The sequence below is a fragment of the Somniosus microcephalus genome, chromosome 6, assembly GCF_052327205.1.
Source record: "Somniosus microcephalus isolate GS21.2 chromosome 6, FLI_Smic_1.0, whole genome shotgun sequence".
Lineage (NCBI taxonomy): Eukaryota > Metazoa > Chordata > Chondrichthyes > Squaliformes > Somniosidae > Somniosus > Somniosus microcephalus.
The window spans coordinates 130,256,596-130,275,499 of NC_140992.1; the positions used below are offsets into that span (position 1 = coordinate 130,256,596).

Here is an 18,904-nt window from a genome sequence, read left to right on the forward strand (position 1 = left end):
CACAGGTGTCTTAGCATTTGGTTTGAAAAATGGTGCTACACTAAGATTCAGCGCCAAGCAATATTGCCGACATTTCTGCGTAATACCTGATCCGAGGTTACTGACCACAAATTCTGACTCTGAGTCCAAGAATAAATTCCCACTTCCCTCACCTGGAGGCTCTCGGCGTGCGAGTGCACTGCCGAGCGCAATACCGAACCGCACAACCAGAAAGGTGCCAGGGTTTGGATGCTGGCCTGTGCCGTTAGCTGGTCTCAGGCCTGGACTGAGTCCACTCATGTTAGCTGGGTTGGTGGCCTCAATATCTCTACAATCAGCTCCAGTGTCCACGGGCTTATGAGAGGCAACAAAAAAAAATTGAGCAAAGGGTCTCTGCTCTCAATCGCTATCCGGGAACCCCATTCTGGGAGGGGCTTGTGTACGGCTATCATGCGAGGACAGGATCAGACTGGGTTCTTGCAGCCACACACTGTTGAATGTCCCTGCTAGCACTCACAATCTCGGCTCACGCACAAAGAGTGGGTGAAGCAGCGGGTAGTTGATGGGAGTGTATTCTAGCATGCACCAGCGTACACACAAGAGAAAGAAAGAATGCTGAGAGGAGAGAGGAGCCACGCAGCATTATGTAGAACTGGATGAGGGCGGCAAGGCATCAGCTTCAACTGCTGACAGAAGCCACACCAGTCCAAACACATCTCCCTCAGAAAACATCAGAGGATCTCAATGAACCTTAAAAATAGTATCACTGCTTAGCAACGAAAGCCATGGTTACGGCCAGGAGGTTCCAGCCTCTGAGCAGATACTGAGATTAGATAAGGGCTTTGCCGCTTTTGTACGTGCCGTGCAAGGCAAATATGCCACAAAGGGTGTTAAGTGAACTGATGTGGGTTTTCTCGATGCGTCACAGTCAAGTGAGTATTAATCACTTCCCCGATTAGGGTGTGTTGGAGCTCTGGAAGGACTGATACAAACACCTACCTGTGCATAGCTCGAGTACACTTGGTGTCAGTTGCTGTGCGGGGCAGAGGTAAATCATGCAGTATCCAAGATGGCACAGCACATGATATGAGCAAGTTGAGCTTTTGTGTTAATTGGTCAGGGGGAGAAGCATCTCTGACTGGTACCGTGCCCAGAGAATCAGTGTACGGCCCCAATCGGTTATGAGGGGGCGGTGAAGAACACACGAGTCAGTGATAGCTGTAATTTAGTAAGCACTGATAATTATTCAGGCCTCTCCTCTTCCTCTGTGCCTCTCCTGTGAGAAGGACATCAAGCCCAATACATCTGGACATCCCAACCCTTAAACACGTTGTACTTTCCAAAGATGGGCATTTGACAAAGTGACTCTTGCTGCTGTCACCTACAGTTTAAGGGAAATGTTATGCTGATGAAGAACCTTATATTGAGTCACACTGCTTGAAAGTGAGGCTTGCCTTCAAAGAACAGTGAGTGACTTGGTGTCTCAGTTGATAAATGCACTGGTAAATGTGGTACTGTAGCTGTTCGTGTAGATCGCCACTAAATAAGAGAGTTTGACTTCGACGAACTATAAATAAGTTGTTTATTTACAGGAACAGGCTAATTACAGCAGGTAAGATAGCAGGTAAGATGGCTGACTGTAGGAGCACCGTGGTGTAGGTCTTGTCCCAGCGGGGACGCCACGAGGACTGAGTTCGCAGTCCTGTGGGGAGCGTGATGACGTCATCGCGTTTGTGTTGTGACGTCATCACGTTGTTCGCGTTTCCCGCGCTTAGGGCGTCACGTGATGCGCGTCATTGCGTCGCTGGCCGTTGAGGTCGAAGTCGGGAGGCCGGGCTGTGCCGGTGCTTGCCGCAGGAGCGGAAGATCGCGTCGCTCCCGTCAGCTGGCCATTGAGGCCGAAGACGCTAGGCCGGGCTGTGCCGGCGCACGCACATCATGTTGTACGTGACGTGACGTCAGCGCGCTAGGGCGCGTCTTAAAGGGGCAATGGCCCCAACAGGTAAGGTAAAAGGGCAACGGCCCCAAAAGGTAAGTTAAAGGGAATTATGTGTCTTTATGTAAGGTACAACCGGTGGTACCGCCACAGTACTGTGTCTTGCCAGACCAAGGAGGTCCCAGGTTTGATGCCCAGTCTGTGCTGAGCCGCTTGACCTCAGCTTAATTTGATCTCAGTTTCTTCAGGCTGCCAAGAGAGGGAAAAAAGGGCTATTCGTGGATATGTGAGCATGGATGAAAACTATGGAGTTTTTCTCAATTGCCTTAGTGGATTTGTCAGTATTTATGCAGAACGTTCACTCAGGAGATCTACTGCATGGAGCAGGGACAATGATGGGTCAAGTCAATGATGGGGTGGGGTCGACGGCGGTGAGGGTGGGGTTGACGGCGGGGTGGGTGGGGTCGACAGTGGGATGGGTGGGGTTGACGGTGGGGTCGACGGCGGGATGGGTGGGGTCGACAGCGGAGTGGATGACGGGGTGGGTGGGGTCGAGGGCGGAGTGGACGGCGGGGCGGGTGGGGTCGACGACGGGGTGGGTGGGGTCGAGGGCGGAGTGGACAGCGGGGTGGGTGGCGTCGATGGCGGGATGGGTGGGGTCAAGGGCGGAGTGGACGGCAGGGTGGGTGGGGTCGATGGCGGGGTGGGTGGGGACATTGAGAGGATACAGACAATGATCAGGCAGACTGTACAAGGCCTGTGGAGTTGGTGGGCTCATTTTCTCATTTCATTTCTGGGGAGAAATTTATAGTTTGGGTGATAGTGTAAAACGGGCGATATCGAATTAGCTTCCCACTGTACACCGTGCATGACTTTCCTTTCAATGGAAGGGTAAATAAAGCCAGGTGTAGAATTGGTGGCCAGCTCGATATCGCCCTAAGGTATATTCTCCCCAATCTGTGTAACAGCACTTTACACGCTGTAGAACAAATTGTGAATCTTATTTTCATTGTGACTGACAAATGGGAATTCACAGCACGACTCTCTCCAGGAATTTACCAACATGCAATGGGGCAAGTGAAGAGCAAATAGCAAGAATGGTAGTTATACTGACAACAAATGTTTCCTTTAAGCTGCGCGGCCGTGCAGCTCTCTGGACCTCTCGTCCAGCTCTCTGGACCTCCCGTGCAGCTCTCTGGACCTCTCGTCCAGCTCTCTGGACCTCCCGTGCAGCTCTCTGGACCTCCCGTGCAGCTCTCTGGACCTCCCGTGCAGCTCTCTGGACTTCCCGTGCAGCTCTCTGGACCTCCCGTGCAGCTCTCTGGACCTCCCGTGCAGCTCTCTGGACCTCCCGTGCAGCTCTCTGGACCTCCCGTGCAGCTCTCTGGACTTCCCGTGCAGCTCTCTGGACCTCCCGTGCAGCTCTCTGGACCTCCCGTGCAGCTCTCTGGACTTCCCGTGCAGCTCTCTGGACCTCCCGTGCAGCTCTCTGGACCTCCCGTGCAGCTCTCTGGACCTCCCGTGCAGCTCTCTGGACCTCCCGTGCAGCTCTCTGGACCTCCCGTGCAGCTCTCTGGACCTCCCGTGCAGCTCTCTGGACCTCCCGTGCAGCTCTCTGGACCTCCCGTGCAGCTCTCTGGACCTCCCGTGCAGCCGGCTCGCTGGCTTTTCAATGAGAAAAACCATGCATGGGCGGTTCTTTGAAAGTGCCGTGCAGCCCCTTAAAGGGACCGTGCACCCAAAACAAATGAATGGGCACATTGCTGACAACACCAGTGAAGGTACCAGTGAGGTGCAAAGCCCTCTGGAGAACCTTCTCCATTGCTTCCCATGAGGTAAATTCAATGACACTGCCATTTTAAAGCTCAACACACTGCGGGGGGTGGGGGGGGGGGCCATTAGGTCGCATAATGTGACAAATGCACCACTTCTAGAAGATGCTTTCAGAGCACCTGAAGGGAAGCAGTAATGAAATATGCAGAAGAAACAATTTGTTTATTCTGTTTCACACAACAGAGAATGAGACACAGTTTCAGAATAATTATAAGGATAAATTCAGTGATCCCAGTGGAGAGCGTGCTCAAAGGAAATGCTTCTGATCAGTGGACTCCAACAATGCTCCCTTTGAGTGCATCCCCTAACTGGGATCAGTGCATTTTCCCTATACAAAAATTTATATATAAAATAACACGATCAACTATAAACACTCCTCTCGCCATCAGACAGAGTATAGTACAGACTGGTCTCAACAGAAACTGTAATAGCTTCTGTCCATAACACAAAGTGATTCCAATCTGTTAATTCCCACTAATCTGCCATCAATAAGCAGGTCAAGTACGGGTAGTGGATGGGATATAAAATCGGCTTAAAGTGACGACGTGAATCTTCTCTGGTACACTTGCAGTTGTACTGTACTGTGCAGTACTGTACTGTGTTGTACAGAACTGTGTTGTGTTGTACAGTACTGTGCTGTACAGTACTGTGCTGTGTTGTATTGTACAGTACTGTGTTGTGTTGTATAGTACTGTGCTGTACAGTACTGTGCTGTGTTGTACAGTACTGTGTTGTGTTGTATAGTACTGTGCTGTACAGTACTGTGGTGTGTTGTACAGTACTGTGTTGTGTTGTATAGTACTGTGCTGTACAGTACTGTGTTGTGTTGTACAGTACTGTGCTGTGTTGTACAGAACTGTGTTGTGTTGTACAGTACTGTGCTGTACAGTACTGTGTTGTGTTGTACAGAACTGTGTTGTGTTGTACAGTACTGTGTTGTGTTGTACAGTACTGTGCTGTACAGTACTGTGTTGTGTTGTACAGTACTGTGCTGTGTTGTATTGTACAGTACTGTGTTGTGTTGTATAGTACTGTGCTGTACAGTACTGTGTTGTGTTGTATAGTACTGTGCTGTACAGTACTGTGGTGTGTTGTACAGTACTGTGTTGTGTTGTACAGTACTGTGGTGTGTTGTATAGTACTGTGCTGTACAGTACTGTGGTGTGTTGTATAGTACTGTGCTGTACAGTACTGTGGTGTGTTGTATAGTACTGTGCTGTACAGTACTGTGGTGTGTTGTACAGTACTGTGTTGTGTTGTATAGTACTGTGCTGTACAGTACTGTGGTGTGTTGTACAGTACTGTACTGTGTTGTACAGTACTGTGCTGTGTTGTATTGTACAGTACTGTGCTGTACAGTACTGTGGTGTGTTGTACAGTACTGTACTGTGTTGTATTGTACAGTACTGTGTTGTGTTGTATAGTACTGTGCTGTACAGTACTGTGGTGTGTTGTACAGTACTGTGTTGTGTTGTATAGTACTGTGCTGTACAGTACTGTGGTGTGTTGTACAGTACTGTACTGTGTTGTACAGTACTGTGCTGTGTTGTACAGTACTGTACTGTGTTGTGTTGTATAGTACTGTGCTGTACAGTACTGTGCTGTGTTGTACAGTACTGTACTGTGTTGTGTTGTATAGTACTGTGCTGTACAGTACTGTGCTGTGTTGTACAGTACTGTACTGTGTTGTGTTGTATAGTACTGTGTTGTACAGTACTGTTGTGCTGTGTTGTACAGTACTGTGTTGTACAGTACTGTGCTGTACAGTACTGTGCTGTGTTGTACTGTACTGTGTTGTGTTGTATAGTACTGTGTTGTACTGTACTGTGGTGTGTTGTACAGTACTGTGCTGTGTTGTACAATACTGTGCTGTACAGTACTGTGTTGTGTTGTACAGTACTGTGCTGTGTTGTACTGTGCTGTGTTGTACAGTACTGTGCTGTGTTGTACTGTGCTGTGTTGTACAGTACTGTGCTGTGTTGTGTTGTATAGTACTGTGCTGTACAGTAGTGTTGTTGTACAGTACTGTTGTGCTGTGTTGTACAGTACTGTGCTGTGTTGTACAGTACTGTGTTGTGTTGTGCAGTACTGTGCTGTGTGTTGTACAGTGCTGTATTGTGTTGTACAGTACTGTGTTGTGTTGTACAGTACACTGCTGTGCTGTACAGTACGGTGCTGTGTTGTACAGTGCTGTATTGTGTTGTACAGTGCTGTGCTGTGTTGTACAGTGCTGTGTTGTGTTGTACAGCGCTGTGCTGTGTTGTACAGTACTGTGCTGTGTTGTACAGAACTGTGTTGTGCTGTTGTACAGTATTGTGTTGTACAGTACTGTGCTGTGTTGTACAGAACTGTGCTGTGTTGTACAGAACTGTGCTGTGTGTTGTACAGTACTGTGCTGTGTTTTGTACAGTACTGTGCTGTTGTGTTGTACAGTACTGTGCTGTTGTACAGTACTCTGTTTTGTTGTACAGAACTGTGCTGTGTTGTACAGTACAGAACTGTTGTGTTGTACAGAACTGTGCTGTGTTGTACAGTACTGTGCTGTGTTTTGTACAGTACTGTGTTGTACAGTGCTGTGCTGTGTTGTACAGAACTGTGTTGTGCTGTTGTACAGTACTGTGTTGTACAGAACTGTGCTGTGTTGTACAGTACTGTGCTGTGTGTTGTACAGTACTGTGCTGTGTTGTGTTGTACAGTACTGTGCTGTATTGTACAGTACTGTGTTGTACAGTACTGTGTTGTGTCGTACAGTACTGTGTTGTGTGTTGTGTCATACAGTACTGTGCTGTGTTGTGTCGTACAGTACTGTGCTGTGTTGTACAGTACTGTGTTGTGTCATACAGTACTGTGTTGTGTCATACAGTACTGTGCTGTGTTGTGTCGTACAGTACTGTGTTGTGTCATACAGTACTGTGCTGTGTGTTGTGTCGTACAGTACTGTGCTGTGTTGTACAGTACTGTGTTGTGTCATACAGTACTGTGCTGTGTTGTACAGTAGTAAGCTCCTGTTTTACTGTCTGCATTACGTATAGTTCCAATGAATGAGAGAGTGCAAACACCCTGTACTGAAACACAGGACAATGAAGTTGTGTCTCCCAAGGACACTGGCTACACTCCAATATCTTAGGAGAAAGGAGAAAGCCCTGACTGGCGTTGAGTGACCTTCTATTGTTAAGAGTTGTATATATAAGGTGAGAACAGAACTGGAAGCATCTGTGATGCCTTCCAGTGTCAAACAGCCTGCCAATATTTACATTGCTTTGGTGAACTACCCAAGGGCGGCCGGTAAGTGTGAAACTGGCCCCCAGCCTGAGGCAATGCCTTCAACAAAGGATGGGAGGAAATAAGGAAAAACACTATGCATCATGTGACAGGAAGGGGGCATAACAAGGTTATCATGCTAGACCAGGAGTATCACAGTGTCAGCTGACAGGGAGAGGGTGTTTACTGGCAAATACAACATTACTGCAAAACACAGCATCATCGCTTAAGGAAACCCCTCCCCTTCCTGTCAGATGACTCCATGCGACTCCAGACCCACAGCACTGTGGTGGACTCTTAACTGCCCTCTGAAATGGCAGCTCCCCACCACCTTCTCAAGGGCAATTAGGGATGGGCAATAAATGCTGGCGACATCCACATCCCATGAATGAATAAATTAAAAAAAATTGAACAGCATCATGACTGCATTCTTATCAATAGATGTTAAAAAATAAATTTTATGATTTTCTTTCAAAACACACACATTTCCAGTTAATCTTTTTACACGCCCCATATCTGATAAATGCTGGGGTCAAAGGTGAATTATGACTGTGTAAAGACCAAAGTCACTTTGATTTAAAAACTTGCAAGCAAAAAAAAACCACAACAGTCCTTTTCTTTTGGTTGAGTGTTAAGTTCAGCATGCAGGTAGTTCTCGCTACCAACCTGCCCCTCTGCTGGCCGATGAGCTCCAGACACTGGTTCCCTGAGAGAGGGGTTGCTCGGCACTTCGCCTGGGAACGGCCACTGGCTTCGAGATCATTCCTTTCGAGACAAACTCTTCCGACACGTCCTCGATGGACGAGATGTCCAGCTCACTCTCCTCATCATCTGACAGCTGCCAACAGAAAGCAGAGATGGTTTAATCCACCACCGACTGAGATAACAGGGTGGGGTGGGGGGAAACAAGTAGGGCATGAAAGACAGCTGAACTCCGTGTGAGTGTGAGTGTGAGCGTGTGTGTGAGTGTGCATGCGCGAGCGAGTGTCGGCGCGCGCGAATGTGTTTGTTGTACATCTACATGCCTGAAAAATTTCCTGGATCGTACGTTCCAGAAGGTGGTCACCTCAAAGCCACAGAAAGCTCAGGGCAGTAAGTGGATGGCCATCCAGCAGGGTAGGAAGAGGCAGGCAGTGCAGGAATCCTCCGGGAGTGTGGCGCTCATTAACCACACGAACTGTAGCGGTTCAAAAAGGCAGCTCACCTCCACCTTCTCAAGGGCAATTAGGGATGGGCAATAAATGCTGGCGTTGCCAGCGATGCCCTCATCCTATGAATGAATTTTTTTTTAATGGTTTTCAGTGAGGGTGACGACACCTTGAAGGAGTGTACCATGGGGCTAAGGACTGCACAGGGTGGCACAACAAGGTCTAGGAATGCAGTGGTCAACAGGTTCAATAGTCAAGGGGACAGACAGGCGTTTCTGCAATTGCCAACGTGAGTCCCACATGGTTTGTTGCCTCCCTGGTGCCAGGGTAAAAGACATCACTGAGGGGGTGCAGAACACTTTGAGGGCAGACAGGGAACAGCCAGAAGTCATGCTCCATGTTGAAACCAATGACATAGGATGGAAAAGGGTTGAGGCCCTGCAGTCAGAGTTTCAGCAGCTAGGGAAGACATTAAAAAGCAGGAGATCAAAGGTGGTAATCTCTGGATTACTCCTAGTGCCTCGCATTAGTAAGAATAGGAATAGTAGGATAAAACAGTTTAACGCGTGGCTGGAGACTTGGTGCAGGAGGGAGGACATCAGATTCCTAGGGCACTGGGACCAGCTCTAGGGCAGGAGGGTTAGACAGACGTGTTGCACCTCAGCAGAGCTGGTACCAATGCCCTCACAAAGAGCTTAACTAGTGCTGTGGAGAACGGTTTAAACTAATTTGGCGGGGGTTGGGCACGAAGATGAAACATTTGAGAGGAGAAACAAGGTGCACAGAGGACTGGGAGACAGGAGTAGCACTAGAGTAAAGAAAAGTTCAGAAATAGGAGGGATCAGACAGCGGACATATACGAGGCAGTCTAAGATGGGTTTGCTGTGCATGTATATAAATCTACGTAGCGTGGTAAATAAGGTTGGTGAGCTGCAGGCACAAGTTGCCACATGGGACTATGATATAGTGGCAATAACAGAGACCTGGCTCAAAGAAGGGGAGGATTGGGAGCTTAATATTCCTGGCTACAAGGTATTCAGGAAAGATAGTAAAGGAAGCAAATGAGGGGGGGAGGTAGTATTGATTAAAGAAACTTCTTCTTCTTAGGCAGTCCCTCGGAACCGAGGATGACTTGCTTCCACATTAAAAATAAGTTCGCAGGTGACTGATGAGTCCAATGCGGGACCTACAGTCTCTGTCACAGGTGGGGCAGACGGTGGTTGAAGGGGCGGGTGGGTGGGGTGCTTGGGTTGATGTGCGCTCCTTGCGCTGCCTGCGCTTGGCTTCCGCTTGCTCCCGGCGAAGAGACTCGAGGTGTTCGGCGCCTTCCCTGATGCTTCTCCTCCACTTTGTGCGGTCTTGGGCCAGGGATTCCCAGGTGTCGATGGGGATGTTACACTTTTTCAAGGAGGCTTTGAGGGTGTCCTTGAAGCGTTTCCTCTGCCCACCTGGGGCTCTCTTGCCATGCCAGAGCTCTGTGTAGAGCGCTTGTTTTGGGAGTCTCGTATCGGGCATGCGGACAATGTGACCCGTCCATCGGCGCTGATTGAGCGTGGTCAAAGCTTCGATGCTGGGGATGTTGGCCTGAGCGAGAACACTGACATTGGTGCGCCTATCCTGCCAATGGATTTGCAGGATCTTGCGGAGGCAGTGTTGGTGGTACCTCTCCAGTGCTTTGAGGTGCCTGCTGTACATGGTCCATGTCTCTGAGGCAAAGAAACTATCATAGTGCTGGAGAGGGATGATGTAGTAGAGGGGTCAAAAACAGAATCTATTTAGTTAGAATTAAGGAAAATTAGAAGAGCTATTACGCTATTGGGTGTATACGAAAGGCCACCAAATAGTGTGAAAGAGATAGAGGAGCAAATTTGCAAGGAAACTACAGAGCAGTGATAATGGGGGTGGGGGGGTTTCAATTATCCTAATATAGATAGTAACAGTGTAAAGGGCAAAGAGGGGGAGGAATTCCTGAAATGTGTACAAGAGAACTTTCTTGATGAGTGTGTTTCCAGTCCAACGAGGAAGGAAGCAGTGCTGGATCTAGTTCTGGGGAATGAAGTGGGACAAGTGGAGCACGTTTCAGTGGGAGAGCATTTGGGGAACAGAGATCATAATATCATCAAGTTTAGAATAGTTATGGAAAAGGGGAAGGAATAATCAACCATAAAAATACTTTACTGGAGGAGGGCTAACTTCAGTGAGTTAAAAAGGGATCTGGCCCAGGTTGATTGGAATAAAAATTGGTAGGCAAAACAGTAATTGAACAATGGGAAGCCTTCAAAGAGGAGATGGTTCGGGTACAAAGAAGGCACATACTTTGAAGGTGGCAGGACAAGTTGAGAAGGCTGTTAAAAAAGCATACGGGATCCTTGGCTTTATTAATAGAGGCATAGGCCAGAATTTTCCCTGAAAAAAAAGGGTGGGTTTGCAGCGTGGGGGCAGTTAAATTGTTAAAAATGGGATTCCCGACCTGATCCCGCCTCCAACGCGCCCACTTCCGGTTTTGCTGGATCCGAGATGGGGGCAGGCAGCCAACCCGCTGCCAGGGGGCGTTACCTCCATTTAAATATTGTAATGAGGCTGGAAGCCTCTTTTTCCCCGTCCATTTTGTGTTTAACTGCTTGTGAACGGTTTTCTCACAATTCGTGTAACCTGGCAGTTAAACCAAGGCGGGGACTGCTGCATCCAGGAGGTAAATGGCTTCATACCAACCTCCTGGATCCAGGGTCCCGACTATACCCACCCCGCGAGGCCTCCGATCGCCTTCCCATGTCTCCCCCTCACATCCCCACCAAGCGATGATGATGAGGCCGGCCCCGATCCTCTCTCCCCACCCCTGCTGATCCCCGGCTGACCCCCCAGCGCCCCTGAACCCCGTCAACTCCACCCGGCGATCCAGACCCCTGCCGATGCTCTCCCCCCCCCCGCCATCCCCGACCCCTGCCGATGCTCTCTCCCCCCTCCCGATTCCCGACCCCTGCCGATGCTCTCTCCCCCCTCCCGATTCCCGACCCCTGCCAATGCTCTCTCCCCCCTCCCGATCCCCGACCCCTGCCGATGCTCTCTCCCCCCTTCCCGATCCCCGCCGATGCTCTCTTCCCCCTCCCGATCTCCGCCGATGCTCTCTCCCCCCCTCCAGATCCCTGACCCCTGCCGATGTTCTCTCCCCCTTCCCAATCCCTGACCCCTGCCAATGCTCTCTCCCCCTTCCCAATCCCTGACCCGCCGATGCTCTCTCCCCCCTCCCGATCCCCGCCCCCTGCCGATGCTCTCTCCCCCCAACCGATCCCCGACCCCTGCCGATGCACTCTCCCCCCAACCGATCCCCGACCCCTGCCGATGCTCTCTCCCCCCTCCAGATCCCCTCCCCCTGCCGATGCTCTCTCCCCCCTCCCGATCCCCGCCCCCTGCCGATGCTCTCTCCCCCCCCGCCATCCCCGACCCCTGCCGATGCTCTCTCCCCCCTCCCGATTCCCGACCCCTGCCGATGCTCTCTCCCCCCTCCCGATCCCCGCCCCCCTGCCGATGCTCTCTCCCCCCCCGCCATCCCCGACCCCTGCCGATGCTCTCTCCCCGTCCCGATTCCCGACCCCTGCCGATGCTCTCTCCCCCCTCCCGATCCCCGACCCCTGCCGATGCTCTCTCCCCCCTTCCCGATCCCCGCCGATGCTCTCTTCCCCCTCCCGATCTCCGCCGATGCTCTCTCCCCCCCTCCAGATCCCCACCCCCGCCGATGCTCTCTCCCCCCCTCCCGATCCCTAACCCCTGCCGATGTTCTCTCCCCCTTCCCAATCCCTGACCCCTGCCAATGCTCTCTCCCCCTTCCCAATCCCTGACCCCTGCCGATGCTCTCTCCCCCCTCCCGATCCCCACCCCCTGCCGATGCTCTCTCCCCCCAACCGATCCCCGACCCCTGCCGATGCTCTCTCCCCCCTCCTGATCCCCGCCCCCTGCCGATGCTCTCTCCCCCCCACCGATCCCCGACCCCTGCTGATGCTCTCCCCCCCCCCCAATTCCCAACCCCTGCTGATGCTCTCTTCCCCCCCCCCCCAATTCCCAACCCCTGCCGATAGCCGATCCTCCTCCCCTGGACCGGCACCTCGCTTCTGAGGCCTACCCGCCGCAGCCAGCTAGACTCTCAAGCTGGCTGGCATCCGAGGCCTCACATTCAAATCAGGCCCTGCTGCTAAAGTCGCCTAGCATAGTGTACAAAAACAGGAAAGTTAGGCTAAACCTTTAGAAAACGTTGGTTAGGCCTCAGCTGGAGTATAGTGTTCAATTCTGAGCACCACAAGGCCTTAGAGAGGGTGCAGAGGAGATTTACTAGAATGGTATCAGGGATGAGGAACTTCAGTTATGTGGAGAGACTGGAGAAGCTGGGGTTGTTCTCCTTAGAGCAGAGAAGGTTAAGAGGAGATTTGATAGAGGTGTTCAAAATCATGAATAGTTTTGATAGAGTAAATAAGGAGAAACTGTTTCCACTGGCAGAAGGGTCGGTAACCAGAGAACTCAGATTTAAGGTGATAGTCAAAAGAACCAGAGGCAACATGAGGAAAACATTTTTTACGCAACGAGTTTTTATGAAGCAGATTCAGTACTAACTTTAAAAAAGGATAAATACTTGAAGGGAAAAAAATTACGGGCTATGGGGTCAGAGCAGGGGTGTGGGATTAATTCTGTAGCTCTTTCAAAGAGCCGGCACAGATGCGATGGGCCGAATGTCTTCCTTCTGTGCTGTATCATACCATGATATGGGGGAGGAGAATCTTCATTTAATGTTGAAATGTTGAGTGCCCAAGGGGTAAGGCATTAGTGTAATACCAAGGCTCAGGATCGCCTTTGGTGAGTTGCCCCAGTAAACAAGCTTCTTCTTAAATTAATTCTAACTATGTGGATATCACCAGCATTTACTGCCCATGCCCAGTTGCCCCGAGAAGGTTGTGGCTTGCTAGGTTGCTTCAGAGCGCAGTTAAGATTCAGTCAGGTCTGGGACTGGAGTCACGTATAGGCCAGACTGGGTAAAATTTTAAAATTCTCATCCTGGTTTTCAAATCCCTCCATGGGCTCGCCCCCCTATCTCTAATCTCCTCCAGCCCTACGTTCCCTCGAGATCTCTGCACTCCACCAATTTTGGTCTCTTGAACATCCCCAATTTTAATCATTCCACCATTGGCGGCCGTGCCATCAGTACCTAGGTCCTAAGCTCTGGAATTCCCTCCCTAAACCTCTCCACCTCTCTGCTTCACTTTCCTCCTTTAAGACGCGCTTTAAAACCTACCTCTCTGTCCTAACATCTCCTGATGTGGCTCGGTGTCAAATTTTGTTTATGGTAACACTCCTGGGAAGCACCTTGGAATGTTTTATTACGCTAAAGGCGTAATATAAATCGAAGTTGTTGTTGTTGTAAGAACGGCCAGTTTCCTTCCCTAAAGGATGTTAGTGAATCAGTTGGGTTTTTACAACAATTTGATTGTTCACTTTTACTGGTACCAGATTTTAATTTTCAGGCTTTTCTTTAAGCTGAACTCAAATTCTCAAACTGCCGCTGCAGTGGGATTTAAACACTAAGGCCTAGAAATTCAGTATAGCCACTTTTGGGGCGTTAAAGTCGGGCGTTCGCTAAAGTTTGCGCCCGCCGGAAAGTGGAGGCCACTTCGCCGATATTCAGTAGCTTTGGCCAAGGAGTTTGGGCGAGCGCTAAAACTGGCGTTGCACCCCTATCTTTAGGCGCTAAGCCGGCGGTGCAGACTGATAACGCCGAGGCCGGGCGCAGCGCAGGTGCGGTCATGTTTTTATTGACAGCAGACACCCTGACGCCGGCCAGCTCTTAAAGGGGGAAGGGTCGACTTGGTCTGCTGCCACGCCCTGGATAGTGGAGCCCTCCAGCTAGGCCTGAACACTGCTGCTGGACCCAAATAGCGCCTGAAGCCATGCAGAAGGCCCGTGAACGAGCGCAGCGCTTCTCAGAGCATGCTTTGAGGGTGCTGCTTAGGGGTTTGGAGAAGAACAGAGATATCTTGTGCCCGGACAGTGGCAAGAAGGCTCCCAAGAGGCTGTACAGGAGAGCCTGGAGGGAAATCGCCCAGAGGGTCACAGCCAACAGCGATGTCCCCAGGACTGGTGACCAATGCCGCAAGAAGTTCAACGACCTCACTCGGTTGGTCAGGGTGAGTACCCTTTCCAGTGTCCTCCTCATCCTTGCATGTGCACCTCACATTATGGGCAAAGGGACCTCAAAGGCCTAATGGCCAGCCCTCCTCCAGCAGCTATGGCACTGGCATGATCATCAATAGCACTTTCTGCACTTTACACACTGGCCAAGCTATTCGACCATGGGAGGCAGTGCACACAACAACAGGGCACCACACTGGCCAAGCTATTCGACCATGGGAGGCAGTGCACACAACAACAGGGCACCACACTGGCCAAGCTATTCGACCATGGGAGGCAGTGCACACAACCATAGGGCACCACACTGGCCAAGCTATTCCACCATGGGAGGCAGTGCACACAACAACAGGGCACCACACTGGCCAAGCTATTCCACCATGGGAGGCAGTGCACACAACAACAGGGCACCACACTGTACTTAGAGGCCGTCCTTTCTCTTGCAGGCCAAGCTGGTGCAGAATCTGAAGAGCCGGACTGTCACCGGGGGAGGCCGTGCCCAGTTCCAGGAGCTCAGTGAGCGGGAGGAGCGCGTGGCTCGACTCATGCGTGGCCGGGTGACTGGCCCCGTTGCTATTGGAGATGCCAACCCTGTGCTGGACCCCAATGGTAAGGACATGACCGTTTGGACCTCTCTGGTTCCCCTTGTGCTTCAGATCTACATCCTTTGCCACTGTCCCACCAATGCGCATAATGGCACCACTCATGCCTCCCTCGCTGATGCCCTGTCCTCACTCTAAAGCTACTCTTGTGCCTTCCTGCTTTCAGCTGGTGAGGAGGAGGTCCCTGAAGCTGCGAGTGTCAGTCCCTCGGAAGAGGAGGACGACGAGGACCAAGAGGAAGGCGGCACATCGGGGGAACCCTCATCCGCGCCAGGGGATGGCAATGGAGGGGACACGTCTTGCCTGGAGGAGAGCCAGGGGGAAGTGTTGCAGGGGGGTGTAGCTCCTGGGCCCAGTGGCGTCGAGCCACGCGGGAAGGGTCGGCCAGCACGGCTGCCTTCTCCCCAGAGGGGGGAAGTGTTGCAGGGGAGGGCAGTTGCTGGGCCCAGTGGCGTCGAGCCACGCGGGAAGGGTCGGCCAGCACGGCTGCCTTCTCCCCAGAGGGGGGAAGTGTTGCAGGGGAGGGCAGTTGCTGGGCCCAGTGGCGTCGAGCCACGCAGGAAGGGTCGGCCAGCACGGCTGCCTTCTCCCCAGAGGGGGGAAGTGTTGCAGGGGAGGGCAGTTGCTGGGCCCAGTGGCGTCGAGCCACGTGGGAAGGGTCGGCCAGCACGGCGGCCTTCTCCCCAGAGGGGGGAAGTGTTGCAGGGGAGGGCAGTTGCTGGGCCCAGTGGCGTCGAGCCACGCGGGAAGGGTCGGCCAGCACGGCGGCCTTCTCCCCAGAGGGGGGAAGTGTTGCAGGGGAGGGCAGTTGCTGGGCCCAGTGGCGTCGAGCCACGCGGGAAGGGTCGGCCAGCACGGCGGCCTTCTCCCCAGAGGGGGGAAGTGTTGCAGGGGAGGGCAGTTGCTGGGCCCAGTGGCGTCCAGCCACGCGGGAAGGGTCGGGCAGCTCGGCGGCCTTCTCCCCAGAGGGAGAGTCCGGCCTCCAGTCCGGAGACGGTCCTCGCCCAGGAGGTGCGCCTCCTTGATGAAATGTCCGCGGACTCGGAGCGGCGCCACACCGAGTTCATGGGGGTTGTGGGACAGTTACCTCAGGCCATTGAGTCCCTGGCTCATAGTGTGGCCGATTTCAGGGACTCACAGGCCAGGGGTGTCGACCAACTTGCGGCAGCACAGGACGCGAGTCGACAGTTCATGAGTGGTGCCGTGCAGACACTGGCTGATCTGATGCGGGCACAGACCAGGGCAGTACGGGCACTCACTTCTGCCACACTCGCTGTGTCACGGACGCATCGCCAGGGCACCCGCCGCGCTGCTGCAGCACAGCGGTCTGGCCTTCAGCAGATTGCTGCGCTTGCTGCAGTGCCAGCCCGGCCGAGTGCCATTGTCTCTGGCGACCAGCGAGCGCCTGGCATCAGCCAGCTTGCCCCCATTGCTGCAGCCGCCACTGCCACTCCCCCAGCAAAGCTGCGACGAGCTGCTGGAGAGACTGATGCTGCCCAGCCACAGCTGCAGCAGTCAGCAGCCGGCCCCTCCAGGGCCGGACCTCGTCTAGGCCGACCCCCAAGGGCATCTGCCGTCACCCATTGTGCCCCTCAGGAGCCTTCCCCCAGCCTTGCAACACCCGCAGGGCCCAGGTTGAGGCGGAGCAGCAGGTCGGGCAGGGGCCGGAGAAGCCTGCACAAGGACTCGCCCTCTCGGCACACCAAGTAGAGTGTGTTGGCAAATGTGTTTTTATATGGGGGTGTTTGTGTTCTGTATGGGGGGGGTTTGTCTTGGTTAGGCCGAGGATGAAGGCCAATTGGATGGACAAGTTTTGTTATTCCTCCCCAGGTTGTGGGAGTGAGATATGTTTTTGACTGTTTTTTGGGGGTCTTGTCTGTTTTTCTGTTTCATGTGGGAAGGGCCCTGAGTTTGTTAAATAAAGCTTTTTATTTATTCAGCTTGTCCAGGTGTCATGTTTCAAGTGGTTGTTGCGTTAACCGGCTGAGGGCTTGCGGAGCGGCTGCATTCAGGTGCGTTCATTGCCACAAGCCATTCCCTGACAGGGGGCCTAGAAGTGCCGTTCAATAAGCCGCCAGCGGACGGCCCTTGGACCTTGTGGCTCCCTCCTGGGCTGGTACTCCTCCTCCTCCTCCTCCTCATGGTCCTCCTGCTCGTCCTCCTGAGGTGGTGGTCCAACGTGAGGTGGAAGTGCCTGAGTCCTGCGGAAAGCCAGGTTGTGCAGCATGCAGCAAACGACGACGAACTGGGAGACTCTATCCGGCGAATACTGTAGAGATCCGCCAGATCGATCCAGGCAGCGGAACCGTTGCTTGAGGACGCCAATCGTTTGCTCTATGATGTTCCTTGTGGCTTGATGGCTTTCGTTGTATGCCTCCTCAGCAGGGGTCCTGGGCACGCGGAGCGGGGTCATGAGCCATGTACACAAAGGGTAGCCCTTGTCCCCGATAAGCCATCCCCTTGGGGGAGGCTGTGCCTGGAACATGTCAGCCACAGTAGTCTGGCGCAGGATAAATGCATCGTGGCTGCTTCCTGGAAAGCGGGCATTGACAGCTAGGATGCGCTGCCTGTGGTCACACACCAGCTGTACATTGAGGGAATGGTAGCCCTTCCGGTTGCGGTAATCCTCGGCATTGTCGATAGGTGCCCGCATAGCCACATGCGTGCAGTCAATGGCGCCCTGCACCATGGGGAAGTCGGCGATCCTGGCAAATCCGACTGCACGCTGCTCCTGCCTCTCTAGGGTCATGGGGAAGGAGATGAATTGGTGTCTCCTTGCGAAAAGGGCATCGGTGACCTGCCGGATGCAGCGATGCACGGCGAACTGGGAGATGTTCGCTATGTCCCCAGCAGCGGCTTGGAAGGAGCCGCTTGCATAAAAGTTCAGAGCCACCGTGACCTTCACTTCCACTGACAGAGACGTCCTGCACATCAGCTGTGGACGCAGATCTCTGTGAAGCAGCTGGCAGATCTCTGCAACCACCTCCCTTCTGAAGCTCAGCCTCTTAACACAATGCGCGGCAGTCATGGTGAGATAGGACACCTGCTGCCGGTATTCCCTGAGTGGGTAAGGCCTACGTTGCCGACGCCTGATGGCCCCTCTGCGTCTAGGCATGGCTGCCCCTCTCACACAGCGTCTGCGAGCCCTTCGCACATAATGCTGGAACTGAGGGTTGGAACCCCATGCAGCCCCCATAATAAACTTGCATACAGTGAAATCACAATGAGTCAAATTTCCAAGCTCTGGCCAGAAGCCAAAAATACCTCTCCTATGTTGTCCCAAATCAGTAAGGTCTGTTCCTTGGTCTCTGTCCAGAAATCCAAAGCACTAAAGTCATTGCAGCAAAATGGCTGGCCTTTATAGTTCAGTCTAAGTGCCCTTTAATTAGCGCTCCCCGAGGCCCGCAGGGCCTCTGCTGCGTTCCACTTCACAGTTCTTAACAGCGCCACACCCACATTGGGCGGGCGCCACTGAAGTTCCGGTTTGGGGCGCACAAACAGCGTTGCATGACGAAATGACGTCATAAGCTGCGCGCGCAGCTGAGCGGGCGCAAACACTTTGCGCCGGCGCTAAATGTCAACTGAAGTTGGGCGTAGGCGCAGATCGGTCTGCGCCCGGGCGCTAAGTGCCTAGCGCTCGAAATCTACCCCTCTTATGGCGCTAACGGCTGGCGGACGCAACTGAATTTCTAGGCCTAATTCTCTGGATTGTTAGTCCAATCTAACAAATACACTACCGTACCTGCATGGCAAATCGAACTGATCCAGTCAATTCAAAAAGGTTCAATCCTGATTCCCAGTGGGTTAGCTGAGCCAAGTTGAGGCACTACACTCCTGGGCGAGGGAAGGGAAATATTGTCCAGGGCTTCCCCTCTTCCGATCACTATCCAGTGACACCCCGCTGGGATTTACATTCGGATGATGAGTGTGAACGGGATCCGGTCATTTTTTTTATTCGTTCATGGGGTAGTGGGCAT

At 52.6% G+C, this 18,904-nt stretch overlaps 1 protein-coding gene across 1 annotated transcript in view; it reads right to left on the reverse strand.

Annotated features, from left to right (window-relative positions):
• Positions 1–18,904, reverse strand: part of dzip1l (DAZ interacting zinc finger protein 1-like) — a 413,098-nt gene that overhangs the window by 103,324 nt on the left and 290,870 nt on the right. The window contains exon 16 of the mRNA XM_085990774.1: positions 7,676–7,847. Coding sequence (XP_085846900.1) covers positions 7,676–7,847 — 172 coding nt within the window. The remainder of the gene's footprint in view (positions 1–7,675; positions 7,848–18,904) is intronic.